Source organism: Anarhichas minor, unplaced genomic scaffold, assembly GCF_050575085.1.
Source record: "Anarhichas minor isolate MPS153535 unplaced genomic scaffold, ASM5057508v1 ptg000003l, whole genome shotgun sequence".
Classification (NCBI taxonomy): Eukaryota; Metazoa; Chordata; class Actinopteri; order Perciformes; family Anarhichadidae; genus Anarhichas; species Anarhichas minor.
The window spans coordinates 10945847-10967498 of record NW_027466449.1 but is presented as its reverse complement, the minus strand read 5'-3'; the positions used below and the strand labels follow the sequence as shown (position 1 = coordinate 10967498).

The 21652-nt window shown below is 41.8% G+C and overlaps 2 protein-coding genes across 3 annotated transcripts; both read right to left on the bottom strand.

Annotated features, from left to right (window-relative positions):
* Nucleotides 1–1383: 1383 nt before the first annotated feature.
* On the bottom strand, nt 1384–10436 carry csrnp2 (cysteine-serine-rich nuclear protein 2). 2 transcript variants are annotated; one of them, XM_076097590.1, is made up of 5 exons: nt 9502–10436; nt 7604–7806; nt 7231–7493; nt 6054–6350; nt 1384–5094 (listed from the first exon to the last, which is right to left on the bottom strand). In XM_076097590.1, the coding sequence occupies exons 2-5, from the start codon at nt 7791–7793 to the stop codon at nt 4177–4179; spliced, it is 1668 nt and encodes a 555-aa protein (XP_075953705.1). In that variant the 5' UTR covers nt 7794–7806; nt 9502–10436; the 3' UTR covers nt 1384–4176. The 2 variants fall into 2 exon arrangements, with proteins under 2 accessions (XP_075953705.1, XP_075953716.1); XM_076097601.1 differs by having other exon boundaries at nt 7634–7806.
* Nucleotides 10437–10542: 106 nt separating this feature from the next.
* tfcp2 (transcription factor CP2) lies at nt 10543–21482 on the bottom strand. The gene is made up of 16 exons (XM_076097618.1): nt 21160–21482; nt 20631–20825; nt 18547–18698; nt 17197–17273; nt 16938–17043; nt 16567–16673; nt 16106–16258; nt 15911–16021; nt 15561–15649; nt 15334–15382; nt 14012–14105; nt 13562–13652; nt 13353–13459; nt 12187–12329; nt 11909–11960; nt 10543–11786 (listed from the first exon to the last, which is right to left on the bottom strand). Exons 2-16 carry the CDS (start codon nt 20750–20752, stop codon nt 11749–11751), a joined length of 1491 nt encoding a protein of 496 aa, XP_075953733.1. The 5' UTR covers nt 20753–20825; nt 21160–21482; the 3' UTR covers nt 10543–11748.
* Between the last annotated feature and the right edge of the window lie 170 nt (nt 21483–21652).

Below are 21652 nucleotides of genomic sequence, written 5' to 3'. Positions count from 1 at the left end.
CTAAAAAGGCCCCAAACAGCTATATATTAAGACGTTTAGATGTGAAAAATACTGAATATTTGTGTGATAATTCTAACTCAGATAGGCCCCTAACTCAACTCTATACTGGGCCTAATTACTTATTGTACACTTCTACTTCAAAGGAAAACATTGGAACTACATTTAACTGCCAGAGAAATACTGGGTACATTGTTGATTCAGATTTGACTCACAAAATATAACAATTCAAGTATAATTCAGTATTATTCATCAAACTATCCAGCATTATATTAGCTTGTCACCGTGTTGAGAGCCGTTGAAAGGCAACAGAAATGCTCCCAATCTCGTACTTAGCACCTTGAAGTAAATTGAACCGATAGTGCTCTTTCACTCGGCATTTGAACGCTGGACTTTTACTGTGCAGTATTAATAGTTTTAGCCTACTCTTAGTTCAGAAATGGGCCCTTTTCACAGCAGCCGCTTTGACGTCATTGCATTGTAAACACAGGTGTAATTAATAACATTAATTATGGCCCTGTTCCATGTAGGTGGGCCGGGGCCCTGGTAAGCGTGGCACACTAAAAAGAATGGGACCATAATTCATTTTTGACTCAAACTAAATATGGAAAAGCAGCGTTCAGTTCACTACCTGGAACAAACTCCCAGAGAACTGCAGGTCAGCTGCAACTGCCTCTTACTCTTTTTAGCTTGTTTGTATTTTCTATTCTCTTGGCACTAAATGACTGTTTCCAATTGTATTTAAATGTCCTTTTATGGGTTTCTTTTGCACTTTGTCTTTTGATGTTTTATGGAATACACTTTGAATTGCCTTGCTGCTGAAATGTAAACTCGTCTTGCCTTTACCAATTACGCCTGTGTTTACCCTGCAACAGGTCAAAATGGCTGCTGAGTAAAGGGCCTTTAAAAACACTGGAAAAACACTCGCGGTCAGAAACATCAGTAAAATACACTTAATGGAGGTAATGTGGCTGGCTTGATTATTAACACCGCGGTAACAAAGTACCATGGATTTAGCTAGCTGTGACTATTTTGCTGACAGTAACATTGGAGTTATTAGCACAGTTTTACTCACAAGAGATGAATTGTTCTCGAGATATGCAAAGGACATAGACAGGGATTCCTTGCTTTACAAAACATAGTTTCATTGGAGCTTTCTCCTTAAATGAACAAGGAACATATATGAGATCCAAAGCTTCTCCTGTTGCCTTCCTTTATACAGTCGAAAAACAGTGAAATCGCCAAAATGGATCATAATCATGGGCGTCATGATCCACATTTAGCCAAATCAAGGGAATCAATAACCTGTAGGGTTTAAATCATGTGAAATATGCCAACAGATTGATTCGATACTTCAATCAACACAACAGACATGGAATGTTATCCTTTTTAAAATGAGTGTTTTATTGTTTTTATTTTTGTATAAAAAAAACCTTTTTGTCCACTTTAGGCAACAGTTAGCATGAGAGTAGTTCTCGTAGCTTTTAGATGAAGTCTAAACGTATTATTGTTTTCAACAATCGCACACCCCTTTCACACAGAGACACACACAATCACAGAGTGTACTGGAGTTAATTGGATGCAGTGGTCCCAAACCTAAAACTACCGATAGAAAGCCAAAGGACAAAAGCTCAACAATAGGCAGCTTCTAATCATCACCATTTTAAAGATGGCACGATGTGAAGGCGAGTCACGCGAACACACAAAAGGCTCACAATAAATCTAAACCTTCACAATAACTACAGGAGACCGCTTTGTTAAAATGTGATGCTTGAGAGCATCGTCTAATTAGGTCTGAAACCACTGCTTTGGTGCAACTCTTAAGCAGATTTATATTAAGACGATTTAAAAAAAAAAAAAAGGCAAAGAAATACATCAGACATCTCGTACATTACATCCTGTGTTCGGACGGCCCAAAAGCAACAGCTGCAATTTTAGGCAGCAAAACAAAAGAACTGATTTTGTGTAAGAAGAAGTTACGCAGATCAGTATTAATCAGACATATATTTAAAAAAAAAAGACATTTAAAGACAGGAAATGTTGCCTTTACACACACCTCGTTCCAGAGTCGCCACATGAATGATGTGCAGTGCGGTGTAGCTTTTGCTCTCCAACACATCAGTCATCAAGAAGCGTCTCCGTGAAAATCATATTTTCTCACGAGGGTGGGGAGGGAAAACACAACAGTGGATTGTAAATCTGTAACATCAGCACCTTTCAGGAATAAAATATGTATCCTCACTAATATACTCCCCCTCCCCCTTTTCATAATACAGTACATACGCATGTACATGCACACACAGACAGACGCACACTCAACTTTCTCTCTCACTTAAGACACACTAATGTAAAGTACACACACACTGTACAGGTTAAACATAAAATATACAAATGCAGGTTGTTTTCATAAATTAGTAACATCACATCATTTTGTATAACTACTTTCTTTGACTCTTTAAATGCTATTTTCTTATGACTTTGACTTGATTCATCTCTTCCTCACAGTATAACTTATTAAAAAAGGAGAGGACTTGGAAGATCTATTCTGGCATTTCATCACAACATGGCAGACTACATGGTTTTACAGTGTAGCAGTAGCCTGTGAAAGAGGTTTCCTTTCACTCAAAGATAACAAAGACTGTGAGGACTTCAAGCCGACATTATCTAATCCACAAAAGACACGTTACTCAAAGAAATGATAAGTCATATCATAGGCATTGTAACTACAGGTAAACTAGGTTTTTGACAGATATCGACTGCATTTGCACAAGCAGCCCGAGGTGAGCAAGAGCAACAACTAAGGCCAGTGTTAGTCTGCCGCTCTGTGTTGGTTTACCTTCATTACAGCAGAGCCACAACACCCGCGGCCCTCAGTTCACAATGTGCGTGCAGATATTAAAAAAAAAAAAAAAAAAAAGCAGCAACCTCGGCTCTGTCTTGCACATTGCAAACACATATACAGTACACAAAAACAAGTATTTCCAGGATTATTAGGTCTATTTTCAACAGATGATCCTATCGGAGGCCTTCATTTGGCTTGATGGCACATGTTTGCCGCAGTGGAAAGTGAGCCAGTAGGTTTCTGAATTACAGGGCTCAACACTAACTGTGAAAGCGGTTGCCAGGCTGGCAACCAGGCATCAGCTTTTTGGTTACCGAAACTGGAAATATGGTTGCCATATTTGATATTTTGAGTAGAAGATACGATGAAGTTACACGTCAGCTTAATAATGAAAATCTAGCGAATGGCGGTTCATCGGCTCACCAATGGCTGCGCCAGCTCTCGCAGCCTCCACCTCAGTATGTTTGTGAGTTAGTGGACATCATGCTTTGCAGTATAATTCTCGGTCCAGCTCAAAGATGCTGGGATACTTCGCCTGCCAAGGCTCCACAAATTTCCTTTTTTGTTTTTCGTTCAGGTTCATCTGGTTCTTTATCAGTTTAATAACTCATTAGTGATGTCGATGTGTTAGTCAGACTTTTCACAGTCAATCATCGTCTCTTAAAGAGATGGCTGTGCACTTGCAAAGTGGTTCTGACTGTAACAGCAATATTTGAATATCACAAATTCAACAAATATTATTAACAAATGTGTATTCGTGGGTGCACGTTTGGCTGTTTGTTATCCTTATTTTTTACAGGTTAAGAATTGGTTTCAAATTTCTCAAAATGGCCGCCAAATGCAACCTGGCGACCCTTAACTGTCGAGCCCTGAATTTCTTGCGCGCTGCAAAAAAAGTAAGTGTTTCGTGTTGATAGTGTTATACATCATCAAACAAAAGGCTTATGTCAGCATTCATACATTGTGTTTTTCTGTTCGCTACGTTGGAAATTAACAAAGCCCTACTTGCTGTACTTTCTCATCGACAAATGACTCCTACACACAAGTGTTTTCATGTTGTTTTTTTCCATTAAGGCCGCATTCATCACCCTCCAACAGAATTACGTTCACTGTTTCTTGTAACTGCATCCATATTACTTCTGGGGAGTGACCTGTATGTGCTTTCAGCATCCCCCCTTCCCTCATGCTCCACATAATTCCATGGCAGTCACTACAAGAGATTGCAACCTGTAATAATTCTTGATGATAGCAGTAATAAATGTGAAACGTGTATTTTTTTTTTTTTTTCTTCATCTTAGATGAAGCTATTGTGCAAAATATCTGCAGAGAAGCTAGAACTAAACTTCAGGAGGCGGTGGATTTACTTCTCCCTCCAAGCACGACTCCCGCTGGCACTGCATTTCGGGGAGGCTCTGCTGGGGACTCGAGGGCCTCTCCTCCACTGCTGCCATGCGTTCCTCCGAGCACAGAATCACATTGGTCACAGACTTGCCTAAACTCTGCCTGCAGTTGATCTCTTCAGGCTTATCATGCTTTGACTCCTCCTCTCCTCCTCCTTGTTTCCGGTTGTCTCCACCTGAATCTCTGGGCGGGGTCTCAAAGTCTCCAGGCTCTATAGGACTGAGCTGATAGTAGAGCAGAGACGTGGAGTCTTTGAGGAGGTCAGAGGGACTCTCCTCCTGGTTGTCAGTGATGCAGAGGACCGTGGCCCCCGTGGGGAACGGCCCCTGCAGGAGGACCTGCTCCACACCCGGCACCTCTGCCTGCTCGGGCAGCTCCCCTCCCAAAGCACCAGGCAGGAGGCAGAGACGCTGCTCCGCGAGCCCTCCAGCGCCCAGCTCCTGCTGCACTGTCTCCCCCGCCGCCTCCTCCCTCTCCCTCCTCTCCTGCTCCTCCGCGCTCTGCAGGTGCAACACGGCTGTCTCGTTTTCCCGCTCCAGAATGTCCTGCTCTGCCAGGAGATCCTGAACCTCCACCACTGTCTGCACCTCGCTCTCCTCCAGCTCAGAGTCCAGGCCAGCGGCCGAGGACAGGGCCGGAGAAGTGGGGCAAGTGGAGGAGGGGGAGGACATCTGGTCAGATTCAGCGTACTGGTCCCCTGTACCTTGTATCAGCATCCTCCTTTTCTCCAGGTCCAGCTTCATGATGGTGTGCAGGTAGTGAGTTCTGACACGTAGAGGGTTGAACTCGATGCGGCCCGCTACGTTGCCGCAGCCATCCCGAGAGCAGCCACACGGGAATGACATTCGATCCACCTGGGGATGAAAGCCACGGTCATTTCACTTCCAGTCAACAACGCTAACACGTCACTGACTCATTTAGATAAGTGGTGTATGAGCTGTATGTGCAAAGGACAAAGACAGATGACGCAGAGATAAGAGAGAGAGAGAATATCTGGTTACTGTGTAGGAAGTCGGGTCGAGATGGAGAAAGATAATTCACAAAGTTAAAAAGCTAACTTTTTCTAATCTCAAACAACTTGATAATTGTTCTAACAGGTGTGCCACTATTAACAACATCAACAATGCCTGGGCTGTACCTAACGATTATTTGCATTATTGTCACATTTTTTGACAATAATGCATTTTCATTTTTAACAAATATGAAATAATATATTTTATTTAATAATTGTTTATGAAAACAGTCATGCACATAAACATATGCACAAAGCATCTTAATATTCTGAATGTGTCAAAATGCTTTGACAATTTTGTTTATCATCTTTAAAATCAGTGACTTGAAATGAGCTGTACAAATAGATGATGATGATGATGATGAAATTGATTATTAATTGATTCACTGCATTGATGCGTTGATATATAAATTCTGCAGATTTCACTGCATCGATCAATAGAGTGCTGCAGGAATGAGTTGTTTGGTCGACAAAAACATGTCGTCTCTCCAGCACTCTATGAAAGAAAATTAAATCTCAATGCATCATATTTGCTGCAGCCCTCTATCATACGGAAATACTTTGAATACTACATTCACAATTTCTAATAAGAAAAATAACTAATAATGGCTGATTTATTTTACCAAATGGAAACAGTAAAATCAGTCAAGACTACAGTGCACACGCACAGACGGTCCTTTAGGTATGGCTCTCAGGGCACACATTGTATTGAGCATTGAAGACTCATTTGATCCTCGGCAAACTGCACAGCGGCTCTCTTCTTTCTGCACACGCGCACACAGACAAGCCAACAACCCTTACCTGGCACTTAATGCCAGCCTGGCTGCAGCCACAGTGGCGAGGGTCGCAGTACAAGCGGCAGTCGCAGCCGCATTCCTCCCGCGAGAGGCGGATGGTTCTGAGCTCAGCTTTCTCCCGGGCGTCTATGCGGGCGATGCCGGAGGCCCGCAGGAGGGCTCGGCGGCGCTTTGTGGGCAGCGGCTGAAGGAAGAAACAGTCGTCCACCTCCACCCCGTCCACGTCGAGGTCCTCGTCCGATACGTCCTCCAGAGTCAGCAGGTCCGCCTGAGCGCACTCCACCGTGCCGTTCCTCGTCAGCTGTGGACGACAGTCAGTGTAGGAGTGTGAGCTTGAGACAACGAGAGACTGAAATCCCTATTTAAAGCTCAAGTGCATCACAGTTATCCTGAAAACAGCTTCATCATTTCATACTAAAACGTTGAAATGGACAATGTTGGGGAAAAGCAAGGAAGTGCATTTTGTAACCAGAGCCATCATTTAAAGGGCAGTGGCTGTATTTGGTCTGAAATAAGGATGACTCAACCAAAACTGCAGCTCTTTGGAAATTATTTTGCACAGTGTCATGTATGCAGCACTTGTTTTTGTGCATAAAAGTGACAAAAACATAAATCTACTTGTTTGTCTTTTCCAACTTTTCCAGTTACAAGTAAACTGACGGACAAATGTTGTCCACACAGCAGTTTAAAAGGAGAGTGAATGTGATTAAGAGAGCCTAAAGTTAAATCAAGATTACAACACAGCTACCAATGTGTAGAATATTGAAGTTCACCTCAGATCCTTTATTTAAATAAAAGTACAAACGCTACAATGTACAAATACTCGATTAAAAGTCCTTCAATCAGTATAAAGTACTTGTTCTGCAGAATATTAGGCCTTGTAACTGATTCATAAGCAGCATTTTACTGTTGAAGCTGGTTTGAGTTGTAATAACTTAATATTTTCATAGCTAATTCCAATCCTGGGGGCTGTGACCTCTCACAAGATAAATCTGGGGAGTCTTGAGATAATTAATGGGGTAGGAGGAACATGAAACAGGTTTTACCCATAGAAATAAAATAGGAGAAGAACGGACATTCCCATTCAAATCAACGTAGCAGGATGGTCAGAGCAGCGGCCATTTTTATGTGTGCCATTGGGACCCAAAACAAGACACCTTTGATTTACTTGAAACATATACCTTCATCTTGCGGGCGTTGAGCTTCTCTTGGCGCAGGTGCTGGCGTAACGTGTGCCGGTGGCTTGTTTCCTGTTCGCGGGCGAACTCGCCCAGCGTGTAGTGCCTGATGGAGGAGTGGTGACGGGCCATGCCCAGAGAGCTGCCCCCTTGGCTGGGCACGCTGGTGAATCCCTGCCGCCGGGGGAAGTAATACACCGTCACCACATCAAAACGTACCCGTTTCCCCCCCGGTGACGGCTTGTGCTGTCTGAGGATGGAGGTGGCTGAAGTGGGGAAAAAGGGGGCGGGGGGACATTTGGTATGCAATGTTACACATGAGTAATTAAATACTTTTGATAATGAATTGTTTTGAGTGGGTTTTAGAGTGTATTGCCTTTAACGTTTGTCTCCTGCTGTTCCTTACGGGTAAATGCAGTGCTGGAAGGGGGGTTGAGGCTGTCGCAGCTATCAGCGCTGTCGCTGCTGGAGATGTCATCGTCGGAGTCTTTCGGTGTGGAGAATGGAGAGCTGTGGTCCACCTCTTCATATCTTCGTTTGAGGCTGAGGGACGAACCTGCCTCCATGGAAACTTGGTGTCTGAGGGCACAGAGGCGTGAGTGGATTACTGAACGGGCTTACTGGGTACAGGCCCAGGGGGGGGCTCAAGGTGTCAGGGCCTTCAACCACAAAATATCACTCAAAGAGACACGTACCGGCCAGCAAGAGACTCAAAATGACCACAAAGAGACATAAAACTCACAAAGAGACTCGCAACGACTAATAAAAGGGGCAAAACAAACACAAAAAGAGGCTAAATGGTCTCCTTTCATCTGTATTCCAGCTCCATCATTTCCTCCCTCTGCCCCCCCTCTCTCACATGAAATCCTACTTTGAAATCATCAAGTCTAGAAACGTCCCCATGGCAACTAGGCAAGCATGGTTAACGCGCAGAGCCTCGAAGCAAACGGTCTCAATGGCTTCTCGCTCTCTCTTCTCTCTCTTGCGTGTAGTTCCGCTAGAAAGGATGCAGATGGGGGTCGATGTGAGTGAATCAGAAAGATGAGGCTGATCAATCTCACCGACGGGTTGAGGGCAAATAAGGTGAATGTAGGCAGCATGTTATATTATGGTCTGTGGTCAAACTGCATTTCACAATGTTTTTGTGCTTTCAATCCAAATAAATGAAAAATCATGACGACATGCCATAAAGACAGTGTGCCCATGCTCCAGCTCATCATGTTAGTATCGTCTTTGAATCAGGCGCTTCCAAAGGTAATTACTAGTTCACTATGCAACTCTCCATCTGCATGAGACACAGTTTTAACTGGGTCTGGGTTAACACGTCACATGCTTCTGACAGCAACGGGCTGCATCTTCATTCCTAATTGGGACAACTCCAAATTAGGCATTTTCCACGTCACCGAAGAACAAATCCAGCCTTAAAAAGGACTAATATGTAACATTTGTATGCTATCGTAGTGTAGTTTGTCCTTAAGTGTAATAGAGAGACAATGTTGAGAAGATGCCACAGAGACAGATCCAGGAGCTTACGGTGAATAATGAAACAACTGCTGCAGCCGTGGAGATGATGTGTGAACAAGTAAAAAAAAAAACTAAAATAGGATGTGATATCTGAAACTAAAATCATAAGACCACCCGTGTTATAATGAATGTGTTGATGCATAGGGTGGATGTGTTGTGCACTGTGCAAAATCATTGAAACTGCACACAAATTCAGTTTTTATGTGGATTTTTCATCCATGTTCCTCTTTGGAATTAGTTTTTTTTTTGTCTCGCTTATATTTTATTTAACACATCTGAAGAGGCTGCAATGTCTTAAATGTTCAGTCGAGATGCTATCATGCTTAAAGCATGAATGTGAACCATTTGTTCCACCTGGGGACTCCCAACATTAATAGGGCAAATAGAGCAGGGGGCTGAATTTTGATGGCAGGCTCATTTCCCTTGTGGAGATCAGACTCCTGTTCTTTTAAGGACTTAGTTGAATAGCACGCTTACACACCATTGTGTCTTCATAGTACAACGTTTTTCACCTTCAGGGATGTGCAGTGTCGGTGAGGTATTTGGTAAACTGTGTACATGCAGCGACTGACTGTGTTGGGGGAGGTTGAATAGTATAAGTCTAATAGGCAACAGCTCAACCGCCCTCTCTTTCCAGTTTACCAGCTTTACACACACACAAATAAAGACACACACACACACACAAAAAAAAAAAAAGACACACACACACACACAATGGCAAACCTCTAATGAAATACTAAACTCTCTTACCTGGGGCAGAAACAGGGACCCTTATTCCAACCAACTCGTAGGTAGTTTCCCTTTTCCAATGTTAGCTGCACATCAATCTTTCAACGCCCTATGAGCTGCTTTTTTTTTTTTTGGTGTCAAAACCGAGTATCCAGACTGCAACCGTGGTGCAACGGTTACCCAAAATAACCTGGCCGAAAGCTTGCGTGACTGTCAATGTGCAACCCTTACATCGGACTAAATTAGGCTACTTGGGCTCCATGCTCATTGTTCTGCACACTGATATGTCGCGGAGAGAGAAAGCAGGGGCTGTCTGCGTGCTTTATGTAAATGTTGCATGCCTATCTATTTAAAGGACAGACTGAAGAAAGAGGGGAACGTCATATGCGATTCACTTCCCAACATTTTCGGTGCAACGTGAATAACGTAAATGAGCCGAATGTCTTATCTTCCTGATGTAAAAAAAAAAAGAAATTAGCTTGCGATGGAGAAATCCGCTGACATCTGTGTTCGTTTATTCTTCTTTTCTCGCCGGGGCGGGTTCAGTCGGCGGTGCTTATTTCGCTGTTGTCTCGCATTAACGCGGAATGTGGCTGCTTTTTTCCTCTTAAGATTGGTGTCAGAATGTTGCAAATGTAACTAGAAGACGCGTTTCTCCCCGTTTCGCTGTCGCCCCGGCTCCGTTTGTTACAATGTAACAATGGAGGAAGAATTTTTTTCCTGAAGCCGTATATATACTTATTGTGACATCACAGACATGCCCTGCCCCGGAGCATGCTGGGAAATGAAGTGACTTTTTTTTCTTCCTTCTTGCTTCTTTGTTCATATTGCTCAGAAACAGACGTGTAAAACTCGAAAGCATCTGGATATTAATGGCATTTAACATAAACCTGACTCACTCTGATGTACAGAATGTAATATTGTGTTAAAGATACAGTTTCCATACATGTGCATGTCCTTCACATCTGTCCAGTAAAGGGAAAGCTGTGCTTTTAATAATATGAAGAAAATAATAAGACCCTCCTTTTTTTCCCCTGAGGAGATTAAGAACATTTACGATAGTTAAAAAAAAAAAAAAAGTTTTATTTTTTGCAAACACCTCAAGGACACAGACAACAGATGGTGGCCAGTACACGGGTAAGCATTTTAATAATGCTGACAATATGGGGCTAAAATTGGGATCTAAAATTTCAATTTCATTAAAGCAGTACAATGGACTGAACATAAACTAACCATGTCTCCTTACATGCAGCTCTGATGTGACCAACAGCTCAATTACATGTAGTATTTGGATGTGGCAACGTCCAAAAATAATGATTTTAACTGCCAAAGAAACACGTGATTCCTTATGAAAACATTTTAAAATAATGATCTATTTACAAATAATGTTTAAAACACGTGGACAGGAGACAGCTTGATGGTGTAGCCACTGAGATCACTAACACAGACAGTGTTTCATCATCATAGGTAACAACCACGAGCGCCAGTATGCACTCTACACCAACTACAAGGATTTTACAGTGTTTGGGAGTCCGGAAAAAAAAGCTTTTTCTTCCTCAAAAGTAACATTTCAAACCAGTGAAAGACTGACATTGTTCGCTTTCAAAGGACTAACGGATGTGATTGAGGACAGCTGGATTCCAACTGTTTCCCCTTAATGTCCTGATTACTGAGTTGATGCCTCTCGGGGTTCTTTGATGTGTGCGATTGTGTTTGCTATACCGCGTTTCTTGCAGACTGGCTTCAGTGGATCCCAGTAAGCTCAACCTAGCATGAAGAGGAGCAATCACGCTGCATGGCAGGCTGAAAGTCAAGTACTGTCAGAGTAACTTTATGTCGTTTTTGTCGCTGTGAATAGTATTCTATTTTGCATATTTGGTTGTTGGTTTTTAAAGAGATGACAAACTGTTTCTGAAGCACAGAGCTTTGGCACACCAGACGCTCGGCTAACAAATAAACAGTGATGGCAGCTGTAGTGCTGAACACGTCTTTCACGAGACATAAGCAATCAAGGAAAACGCAACCACTTAAGGGAGACAATGGCAGGGCGACAAGGAGATTGTTCACTTCACTGTGGTAACAGTCACTACCTCATAAGTAAGACAATAAGGTATAGTGAGGAGAGGGCCAGGTGCTTCAGTCACACGGTCCTCCTAGCAGCCTCAAGACGTTTCTCGTATTCCAGGAACAGCGAAGAATATGAAGCTCTAGAGGGGCTGACTGGATCGGGTCTAAAGAAGAGAACAGCGCTACTCTCCTGCGCAGTATTCACTTCAAGATGATGTGGTAGCCATCGTTCGTGTCATCTGGAGAGAAAAAAGGAAAAGAAAAGCATAGCAGGGGAGGGCGGTATAAATAAACTTGCAACGATAAGTTCATCAAGGCTCCACGTTAAATATAGAAACACATTAATGCCACACTCAAATACCTTTCATTGTGTCCAAAACGAAACATACTTCATCCTGGAAGTTCTGAATCATCTGTTAAAAAGAGTGTAAGTGTTTAATGTAGGAGGGAAACAGGCTAAAGTTGTTTACAAGCATGTGCGCGTGTCCCAGGTTTTGCATCACCTGGGGACTGAAATGTGAAGAAATTTCAGAAACTTTGCTCGGCCGTCGTCAGGCTCTCGCACAGTTGAAGTGCCTTTTATCTGAAATGGTGCAGTGTATACCCAGCTTACAGGCAGTGAGCAGCAGGGTTACTTACATCGTCACTGACCAGCACATGGATGCCGGTTGGACCCTGTTTGAAGATCTGATTTATCTGCCTGGGTGAGATGTTGAAGAGCTGGGCGAGCTTCTCCGTCAGCTCAGCAGATGTGAGCTCCTCCAGGTAAATGGCGTGATATACTGCAGAGAAAAGCAGGTACAAAAACGCAAATTTTAACTTCTCACACAAGTATGTGTTGCGAGCCGGTGGCCCACAGCTAACAGTGCAAACTAAAGCGAAAGTGCTGATACAGCTAACCGTGTATACCTGAGGGGGAACCTAGAGATACATTTAAACTAAAAGGAATAGTTTGACAGTTTGGGGAATGCGCATATTTGTTTCGTGCCATGAGTTGGATGACAAGATCCATTATCACGACTGTGTCTACAGCCAGCCGCCAGGAAGCTTGGAAATAGTTAGTGTAGCTCTGTTCAAAGGTAACAGAATCTGCATACCTGCACATCTTAAGTTCAATAATTAACAAGTTATATAATGAATCCGGTTTGTTTTATCTGTACAAAAAAAGTGTAAAAACATCAAGTTGGTCTCACTGCTGCGTCGCCATTTTCTGATATCTTGTGGAGTTTGTTGTCAATTGTCCACCTATAATAACCATGAGCTTCTCAGATGTGATTGGAAGCCATCGCTCTGTTCAGAGCCGTGTGGAGGAAATATTTGTCAATTCACTACTATATTCTGCCTTATGTGGTTATTTTTATGTTAGGATATCGCATCTTTTTCCTCAATTATTGCACTTTTGATGCCCAACTATCTCTATTTCCACGGCCTCAGTTGGTTAAATGTGATGACAGGACTGTAAGAATTGTAATTACGATTCAAATTTACTGTCCAGACGTCAGATTGGTATCGATCTTCTTATTTAACTCTCAGAAAGAAGGCAAATATTTCCAATATTTGTTAAAACGATTAAGTATGATTTCAAATGTCAGCAACAGGAAATTCAAGATAAAACGTCACAGTTTTTGGCAACAGCTGTTTCAAAGTGATGACGGTGAGGGGCAGTGTGAAACATCGTTAAAGCAATGGCTGCATATCAGACAAGATATTGTCAAATAGTTTCATGCGTTTGAGGATATTCACAACAATATTGTTTTATTTTATTATTCCAGTGTTTGACATGTTGATGTGGAACAGGCACTGACCAAAGAACGTGTTGGCGGCAGCGTCTCCGTTTTCATGTTTGGGTTGCTGCTCCCTCGCCTGCTGAGACTCCTGGCAGACGTAAATGGTCAGCCTCGGGCGCACCACCCTGTCAACAGCGTCCACAGAGAGGAAAATAACCAACCTTTCATTCTTGATATATTAACAAGTTGACAGTTTGTAAGATGGGAGTCGATCAAAGAAGACCCACCGTCCCTTCAGTGCATTGAAGAGTCTGATACCATCAGCTGGCCCACAGATCTGAATGACATCCTCCCTGGTCAGCTTCAACAGATCTGCCCCTGATACATGGAAACAAGGCCTTGCTGAAGAGCATAAAATCCTTCCCTCTCAGAATTACACAACAAGTTTGTTTCAGGGGCCTCAGCAGTTGCAACATGTGCAGCAAAATTATAAAAATAACACGTCATAGATGCATGTAAAGGATTAATCACACAAAGGGCATGGAATTTCTCTTTGTGCATGTTTTACCTCATGCCTCTGTGGCCTTTGTGTTAAAGAAGACAGCACTGCATTGTGTCATGTTGATATAGAAATATAAAAAAAAAAAAAGGTCCAACTGCAACTTCAGTCCAGCTGTTTTGATACGACAAGGAACAAGTGTTCATTTGCAAGTCTGTACTCAAAAGCCGTTACCTACCTGAGAAGTTGGTGAAGAGCCGAGAGAAAGGTGAGAAGCGGTTTCTTAAGAGCCACTGTTGTGCATCCTGTGGTGTTGCTGTGGGTAACAAATTCTGAGGAGAAAAAAAAAAAAAAACACAACCCAGAATAAAACACTTAATTGCAACAGTCTCGAAGAGCATCTCAGAGTTAGTTTGAACACGTCATGTATGAAATGACTGTCATTTTCTAGAATGACTTCATTCCATACTGTTTAACCTACACTAAAGAAAACATTTAAAATCAACAAGACACATGGAAACACAGATTTGACTTGGACTTAATATCAATAAGCCTGAATCTATGGAGTTAATTTATAATGTGGGCAAACATAATCCAACACTTTTATTTGTGCAGAGTAGAAGTGTCGTGATATATCGGTATTGACAATAAGTTGATATTTAAAAATGAAACCTTGATATCATATTAATGATACACATATGCTAATGTTGTGTAAATAATCCAGCGCCTCTTAAATCATTGTATGTATATATATATATATATATATATATATATATATAGCTATGGTTACAGACTCCCTCTTCGCCTCCCTACCGCTCCATATGTTGAGTTCAGTTGCCAATAAAGAAGAAGCCTGTGACATACTCACAGGCTAGGTTTCATGGAAGTGTTGAATGGAATGTGTAAAGCTATTTTGAATAAGGGGCGCCACTAGTTCTAAACATGTGGATGGTCTTGGCGCAAATCAGGCTGAAATGCTGCAAACATGGTCATGATGAAAGAAGTATGTGAGAGGTCTCAGTCCTTCTTGAGACAGAATTAAACCAACCGAAGGGACTTTGCTCAGCTTTGTGAAGCCCGAAACCCGCTCGCTGCGGCTTTGATTTTTTTTATTTGTAAAAACATTCTTTCATTCTAAAACATTTATCAAACAATACTAATCCTACTTGGGTGACATCACCCACCCACCCATCATAACATCTTCATCTTTTAATAATAGGTGCAAGTAACGAAAGCATAACAAATCAGCTAGACATCTGCTCAAATTTACAGCATGTACAGTATGAAATATTCTGCCCAGTTGTCTCTTACGGTTAAAAGATAGAAGCATTGAATCATTGGCTGGTTCCCGGTAGCACATAGAAAAGAGTCCAGATGAATGAGAGCTGAACGTGTATTTTTGGTTTATCATTATTATATCTCACACCTTGAGGGTTGGGCCCTTTTGGTTTTTTAATGCTTTCAAAGCACCTCAGAGAATCTACTAGCGTTGCATTTGTCAATATTAATAGTCAGTGTTTCAGGGAGGTAGCCGGGCAGTGAATATGCACGTGTACTTACATCCGCTACCTGCACCACAGGCTCAGGCTGGTGGGTCGGCGATCCATTTCTAAAAGAAAAAAGGATGAAAAATGTACCTCGTTAGAACCACCATGTTAGAATCTAAACAATCATGTGTGTTCCTCACCAAAACCAAAACCACTCAACTACTATGTGGATTCCATGGTTGATTCAATTCAAGCAGCACTAATCATGAAGCATTGGCAGGTTCTGAGAAACACTCGTACCCTTCTAGCACTGGGAAGCTGTTGGGGGTGCTGTTGAAGCCAGGAGACGGGGAGTTGGGGACGTATGTGACCTCCGGCCAGGGACAGCACTGCAAGGGAACCACACTTTTGTTATTGTTGCCTCCGAATAACTTCAGAAATAAATGTCTGCTGCCACCAGTTACAGCTTTCTCTTACATTTAAAGCTACTACAAGAACTTCTCATCTTGTGTTGATTTTGGCAGTCCCTGTGGACAACAGTGATAGTGTTTCCAGGTATCAGAGTCCCTTTGGACTGCAGCAGGGTCTGTTTGATGACTTTTGTCTTTATCTAATCACGCATCCCTTTAACACATTAGCAATATGCTAACCTCTGTCAGGATTGTGGTTTCATAGGAGGGTTGATACTTTTCTTTTTCCTGTGGCGCCCTCTTCTCCATCTTCTCCCTGTCAGTCTTCTGCTTTCTGTCCGCACCTTTAGGCTGAGACGGGTCATGTGGGAGTCATTTAGGTGGTGGTCATACATAACAAAATGTTTGCACTGCAGTACATCGATGCTTTTTCACCTTGAAGACTTTGAACTGGCAGGAGGCCGAGTGGAGGTGTTCTGTGTACTCTTCATTCTCGTTCTCTTTAAACGTGTCTATCTGGATTCGGAAAGGGACGCCCTTTTCCCCTCCATGCTTGCGCATGGTGAATTCTGTGCTGATGCAGTGTACCTAAAAAAGGAAAGGAATGGAATATCCAATTTAAATCTGTACAGGAATGACGACAAAAAACAGAAGACTCAGGTCAGTTAAATCGAATAAAAAATAAAAAACAGGCAAAACTGTATTAGTAATTACTGCCTGCAGAATGACATTATTCTGTTTGTGCAAAATGTCAAGTGAACTGAATGAGCACACTACATGTTAACAAGCTTAGCTCTGTGATGCCAAAGTGATTCAAATTGCCTCAGATTACCGACGTCGTCTTTTTAATGAATGAAAGTAATTAAGAAAAACAAAAGTGTTGTCCGTCATGCTACCTGGATAAAAACTGAGGTTCTTTTTGATGGGTCCCAAAGGAACTCCACAGTGTTAAGCTGAGTAGGGTTAGCCCGCGGGTCGATTATGCCGACGGACATGGGGATATCTGCAACGGATCAACGTAAAACAGGCTGTTATCAAAAGAGTTCTTGACGCACACCATCCTCTCCATCATACTGCCATTGTCTAAACCCTGCACTTAATAGTTCAGTCAACATCCTGAATTCATCCCAAAACTACTGGATGGTTAACATGCATACAAGGCTGCACAGCAACAAATCCTTCCACACACAAATCCAATACATTAGATAAGAGCCAGAACCTTCTGGAGCCATCAAAGTAGACCGGCATTGTGTCATTTAGTGCTCACCCAGGTCGAGGATGCGATCCCCGGGCCTGTTCCAGCGCCAGCCCTCCAGCTGCTGGTGCTCCGTGTACTGAAGTCGTCTGTCATGAAACACCACACGGATGATGCTCTGAAATTTAATGAGATTCATTTTTTTTTTTTTTTTTTTTAAGAATTAGGCAGGTCGTGTTAATGCTGCTGAAGCTAATATGTGAATACTGGTTCGTCCCAGCAGTCCTGTGCAAATATGTTGTATCGATGATGGTACGCGTTTGATTCTTACCTTCACCATTTTATCAGTGATTTCCGGAAGTTCCCCAATTTTCCGATTGTCAAGCATTCTAATTTCATAGGACTGCCCTGCAATGATAAATCCATGTCATGAAGGAACATTCACAAATGAAAAAATCCAACCAGTGTAGCTGGTTGGATTTCCTAAGAAAAACAAGGACATATAGCTGTTAAATGTCCTTGTTTTTCTTATATTTCTCTTGTTTATTGTATATATTTCATATGTGTGTATGTACGATGAGAGTAATGTGTAACCGGAGTCAAATTCCATGTATGCGCACGCATACATGGCCAATAAAGCCGATTCTGATTCTGATTTACATATATGTCACTTATGTCACAATATACCCCTAAATGACTTTCACAAGTCAAACTAACAAACAGGCTGAATGACCAGAAAAGATTGCATCACTATGTTGGTGCCAGTGTATTAAAAACAGACCACATTGTAAAATATTTCCATTTAGATTTATCACCCTACCCCTAATTTCCACTCTCTTTAAATTCGTCTATGAAGATAAACAACCAACCAGGTAATAGAATATCTAGATGTCAAAAGGCAACTGAGGAACGAATTCACAAAGAATGGTGATAGCACCATGAATTGTGCACCATTTGCGATCTACTCGTTTTAAAGTATTATTCTAAAAGATATTACACTAATGATAATAAAATGAAAACATGGCCATTAACTTTTGCAGCCGAGTGCAATTGCCCTTTTTTTGTGTGCGATTTCAATTATCCATGTTGCAAAGTATAAGTGCACTTGAGGCCAATGCGTTGGATGTGAGGGGCTGGACTCAGCCTGAGCCAGGAACATTGAGTCGATCAGGGCCGGCCCATAAGAGATGTGCAATTTTTGAGTTTAATACCTGCAGCGATCCCAGCGCAGCAGAAACGATACGTTAGTAAGTTGTATGCATTTATGGCACAACTGCCTTTGCCTTCTGTCGCTGCATCCCAAAATAACTAATCTTAGCGCTTCAGTTACCACCAACTTTCTAAAGAGGCTAATAACTTCACTGTAACTGCATGCTGCTATTAGCACTGATTTTTGTGAATTGGACTATTTTCGCAATGAGGCCCATTTGCACAGAAACGGGCCTATTTTACACTAATTGTATGCATATTACCTCATTTAAATGATTGCGATAGCAGAGGAGCACTTTTGGCTTGGCAGCATATTTAGGGTTAGATTTCACCCTTAACGGGTGCTTTGAGAATCACACATATTTGTACAGGGTTAGCAGCCGCAAAAACCATACTATCCTTTTGTGAATTAGCCCTGGAAATTGATACATTTACTGATAAAGAGCAGTGTGGCAGGGATCCCGACGCTGACCTTGGTTGAGGTAGGTGAGTGTTTCATCGTGCAGTTTAACGGCTGGCGAGGTAGCTGCACACAGAACATACTGAAAGGGAAGGATCTTGTTGTCGCTGTCTGGAGGCAGGTTGGACTCCTCCTGTTTGAAGATGGGGAGGGCCAGCACGTCGCTGGAGAACAGAGACAAAAGAACAACGCTGTTGGTGAGCTCCCTCCCCCCAAACTGTGGGACACATTCATTGGACAACACTGGAGGCTGAATGCTCGGTTTATTGTGTTCGTCAGCTTTACAGTTCATTAGTTATATTGGAGGCAACTAGGGCACCAACACTACTAAATACCAAGTCAGTATCTCATAGCTCCTCTCAACAGAAGAATTTCAGGAACAAGCATGCACTTTGCAGCTTGCACAGTATCATTTAACAGAGCACTTAACCAGCCAAGAAAGGGCACAAAAGAGAAGGATCTCTGTCCAGCAAAGCAAAGCACTTGATCTCAGCGAAACCCTAAATGTATTACACATAATTGCCGTCATGAAAAACTGAGCAGAAGCGTCATAAATGTCTATTTGGACTTTAACCTCTTGAAAACGACCCCACAAAAAAACCTGCTGTGTGCAGATATATTTATATTGAAGTATCAGGAATATGCTGCCTAGTGACAGGATAAATCTAATGCCCCCACTCAAATTTCATCAAAGAGTGTTCTTTGACTGATAGTCACCAAGCTTTGCAGTTCATCTGCATGTGGTGATTCATTTTCCATTCAGTCGTCACTAAGTGCAGGCCTTCACATACAGCAGATAGATATATATATACAGAACATAAAACTAAAATATCACTTTGACATTAATTATTCAGACACCTTGACTCAGTGCTTAGTTAAAGCACCTTTGGCAGCGATTACAGCCACAAGTCTTCTTGGGTGTGATCCAACAAGCTCTGCACACCTGGATTTAGGGATTGGAGACAGTTTTCCAGGTTTTCACTGAGTAGGGCTTCCGTCTGTCTACTCTAATGTAAAGTCAGGAGCATGGATTTTGCTTCTGAGGTTTCTCCCCACAGGATCTCTGGAGCTCAGCCAGAGAGACCATCGGGGTCTTTTGTCATCACCTCTCTTAACACTCTGAACCCCAAGCAGTTGAAGTCACATTTTACTCTCTGTCGCCTTGATTTTCACTGCAATATATAAGTCCTGTACCTCTATGGAAACAACACAACCATGGCTAGAAGTAGAGACAACTCAAAATGTCTTGTGTGCAGTTTAAGCCAGTTATAATGCCATAAATCATAAAAAACAAAGAAAAGAACGCAAGTTGAATTTCTTTGATATTATATTTTACAAAAATTGGAAAAGAATGGAATCTGATAATCCAATATTTTTCCAAGTGTCCAGCAAGTGTTACCAATGCTGGAAAACAGGTCGTCTTCAATCAATGTGTGGAAACATCTCAAAGATGTTATAGCAAAGGGTCTGAATATTTATGTCAATGTGATATTTCAGTTTTTATTCTTTTCAATAAATTTGCAAATTCAAAATAAAATAAATTTAAAATCCCATTTTTGCTTTTTCATTGTAGTCATTGAGTGATGATTGACATGGATTTTAGGATACGGCTGCTTCATAAAAAGGTAAAAAAGTGAAGGGGTCTGAATACTTAGCTAAGCCTGTCTGAGAGAAAATGTGAAACACTGCATATTTATAAAAACACATTTGATAAGACAGAAAAGATGAATTCCTTATCTTTAAAATATATCAAATACCTTTATATAGAATCTCCAATTAATTCCACATAAAAGTGACCAAATATGTTCTCTGCAAATGATGGAATTTTGAAAATAACTGTTTGAAAAAAAAATTTAAATAATAGAGAAACAAACTACGAAGCAAATTCAGCTTCAGGTCAAGTGAACACAAACACAGCTGATATCTCAATATTAAGTTTTACAAACTTTAGATGGTGATGACTAAAGGAGGATTCACTTTGGGGTTAGATTTATATATTTCACAAATCAAACCAGGTGACCATATTTTGGTGAATATCGATGTGCAGCAGTATTAATGTCCAACAGCAGACCTAAAGAGCAGGGCTCGTACAGTACCTCATGCTGTATGCCCCAGCCCCGAGCTCCTGGCCAATGCCCGACAGACTGGCATCAAAGTCCTGGACCAGTCCGGACTCAATCACCTCATCCGTGAGAGGCAGCTTCAGAGCCCACGCCATGGTGACGATTAGCAGATCTTTCGGAGTGCAGTTACGGTTCAAACTTGCGCCAAGTTTCCCACAACCTTCCAATCTTTAGTGGAGAAAAGGGAATAAGAAGTTTGTTTTTAATTGAACGTGGCTCTAACTTTAAAACTCGTAGAAAATAGAACAACATGTGGATGTTTAACCGAAGAACATATCCAACAAAAAACAGGAGACAGGAATCAACTAGCAGTTGACTGACAGAAACTTAACAGGTTGTTATGCTGAACAATGCAGAGCTGCTGAGGTAGACGTAATCGTTAACGTTTAGTGCCACCGTGCACTGATGCGCTGTTAAAATTAAAACAACCTGTGTAAAGCGACGCTATTTTTACTTTCTATTTAGTCAAATAACGTCATCAAATTAAAGAAGCATCACATACCTTTAAGCGAGAGGATAGCTACTTGCTAACAGTGCAACAGTTTCATGCCATCATGTCGCGCTCCTTCGCCCCAGCACTAAAATAAACATGACGAGCTAACCACAGTTAGCTACATAGCCTGCCAGCTAACTTAGCGATAATAATGCTAGCTCTTCTTTGCCTCACTTATTGAGGATTCACGGGAACAAGTTGTTACCGATATACATGTCTATACATAGAGACGCGTCAAAATTAGCTCAGACTCCTACATTTATGTGATAAAATGTCTTGCTTTTGTTTGTTTATCTAGCTTCGTTAGGGACAGGAGCTACCGTAATTTCCGTTTCTCTCTCTTCTTCGTGATATTATGTCACGGTGCTAGCAAAAAACGCTGGCGCTCATTACCGCCACCCATCGGTCATATCAGGTAAAACATGAGGTTGAAGAAGGGAGTTTCCTGATTTTAGAAGTGATATTTTACTTTTTAAAACAACCCATTTTTTATGGAGATCAG

Excerpts from the sequence above, each read along its gene's own strand:
- csrnp2 (XM_076097590.1), bottom strand. The coding sequence starts at position 7,793 with ATGGAGGCAGGTTCGTCCCTCAGCCTCAAACGAAGATATGAAGAGGTG. Across the intron at positions 7,494-7,603 it reads GCAGGAGACAAACGTTAAAG|CCACCTCCATCCTCAGACAG; the intron begins GCAATACACTCT and ends TCCCCACTTCAG. Across the intron at positions 5,095-6,053 it reads AGGCTGGCATTAAGTGCCAG|GTGGATCGAATGTCATTCCC; the intron begins GTAAGGGTTGTT and ends TTTCATCCCCAG.
- tfcp2 (XM_076097618.1), bottom strand. The coding sequence starts at position 20,752 with ATGGCGTGGGCTCTGAAGCTGCCTCTCACGGATGAGGTGATTGAGTCC. Across the intron at positions 16,259-16,566 it reads GAACCTCAGTTTTTATCCAG|GTACACTGCATCAGCACAGA; the intron begins GTAGCATGACGG and ends TTCCTTTTTTAG. Across the intron at positions 13,460-13,561 it reads TTCAATGCACTGAAGGGACG|GGTGGTGCGCCCGAGGCTGA; the intron begins GTGGGTCTTCTT and ends CGCTGTTGACAG.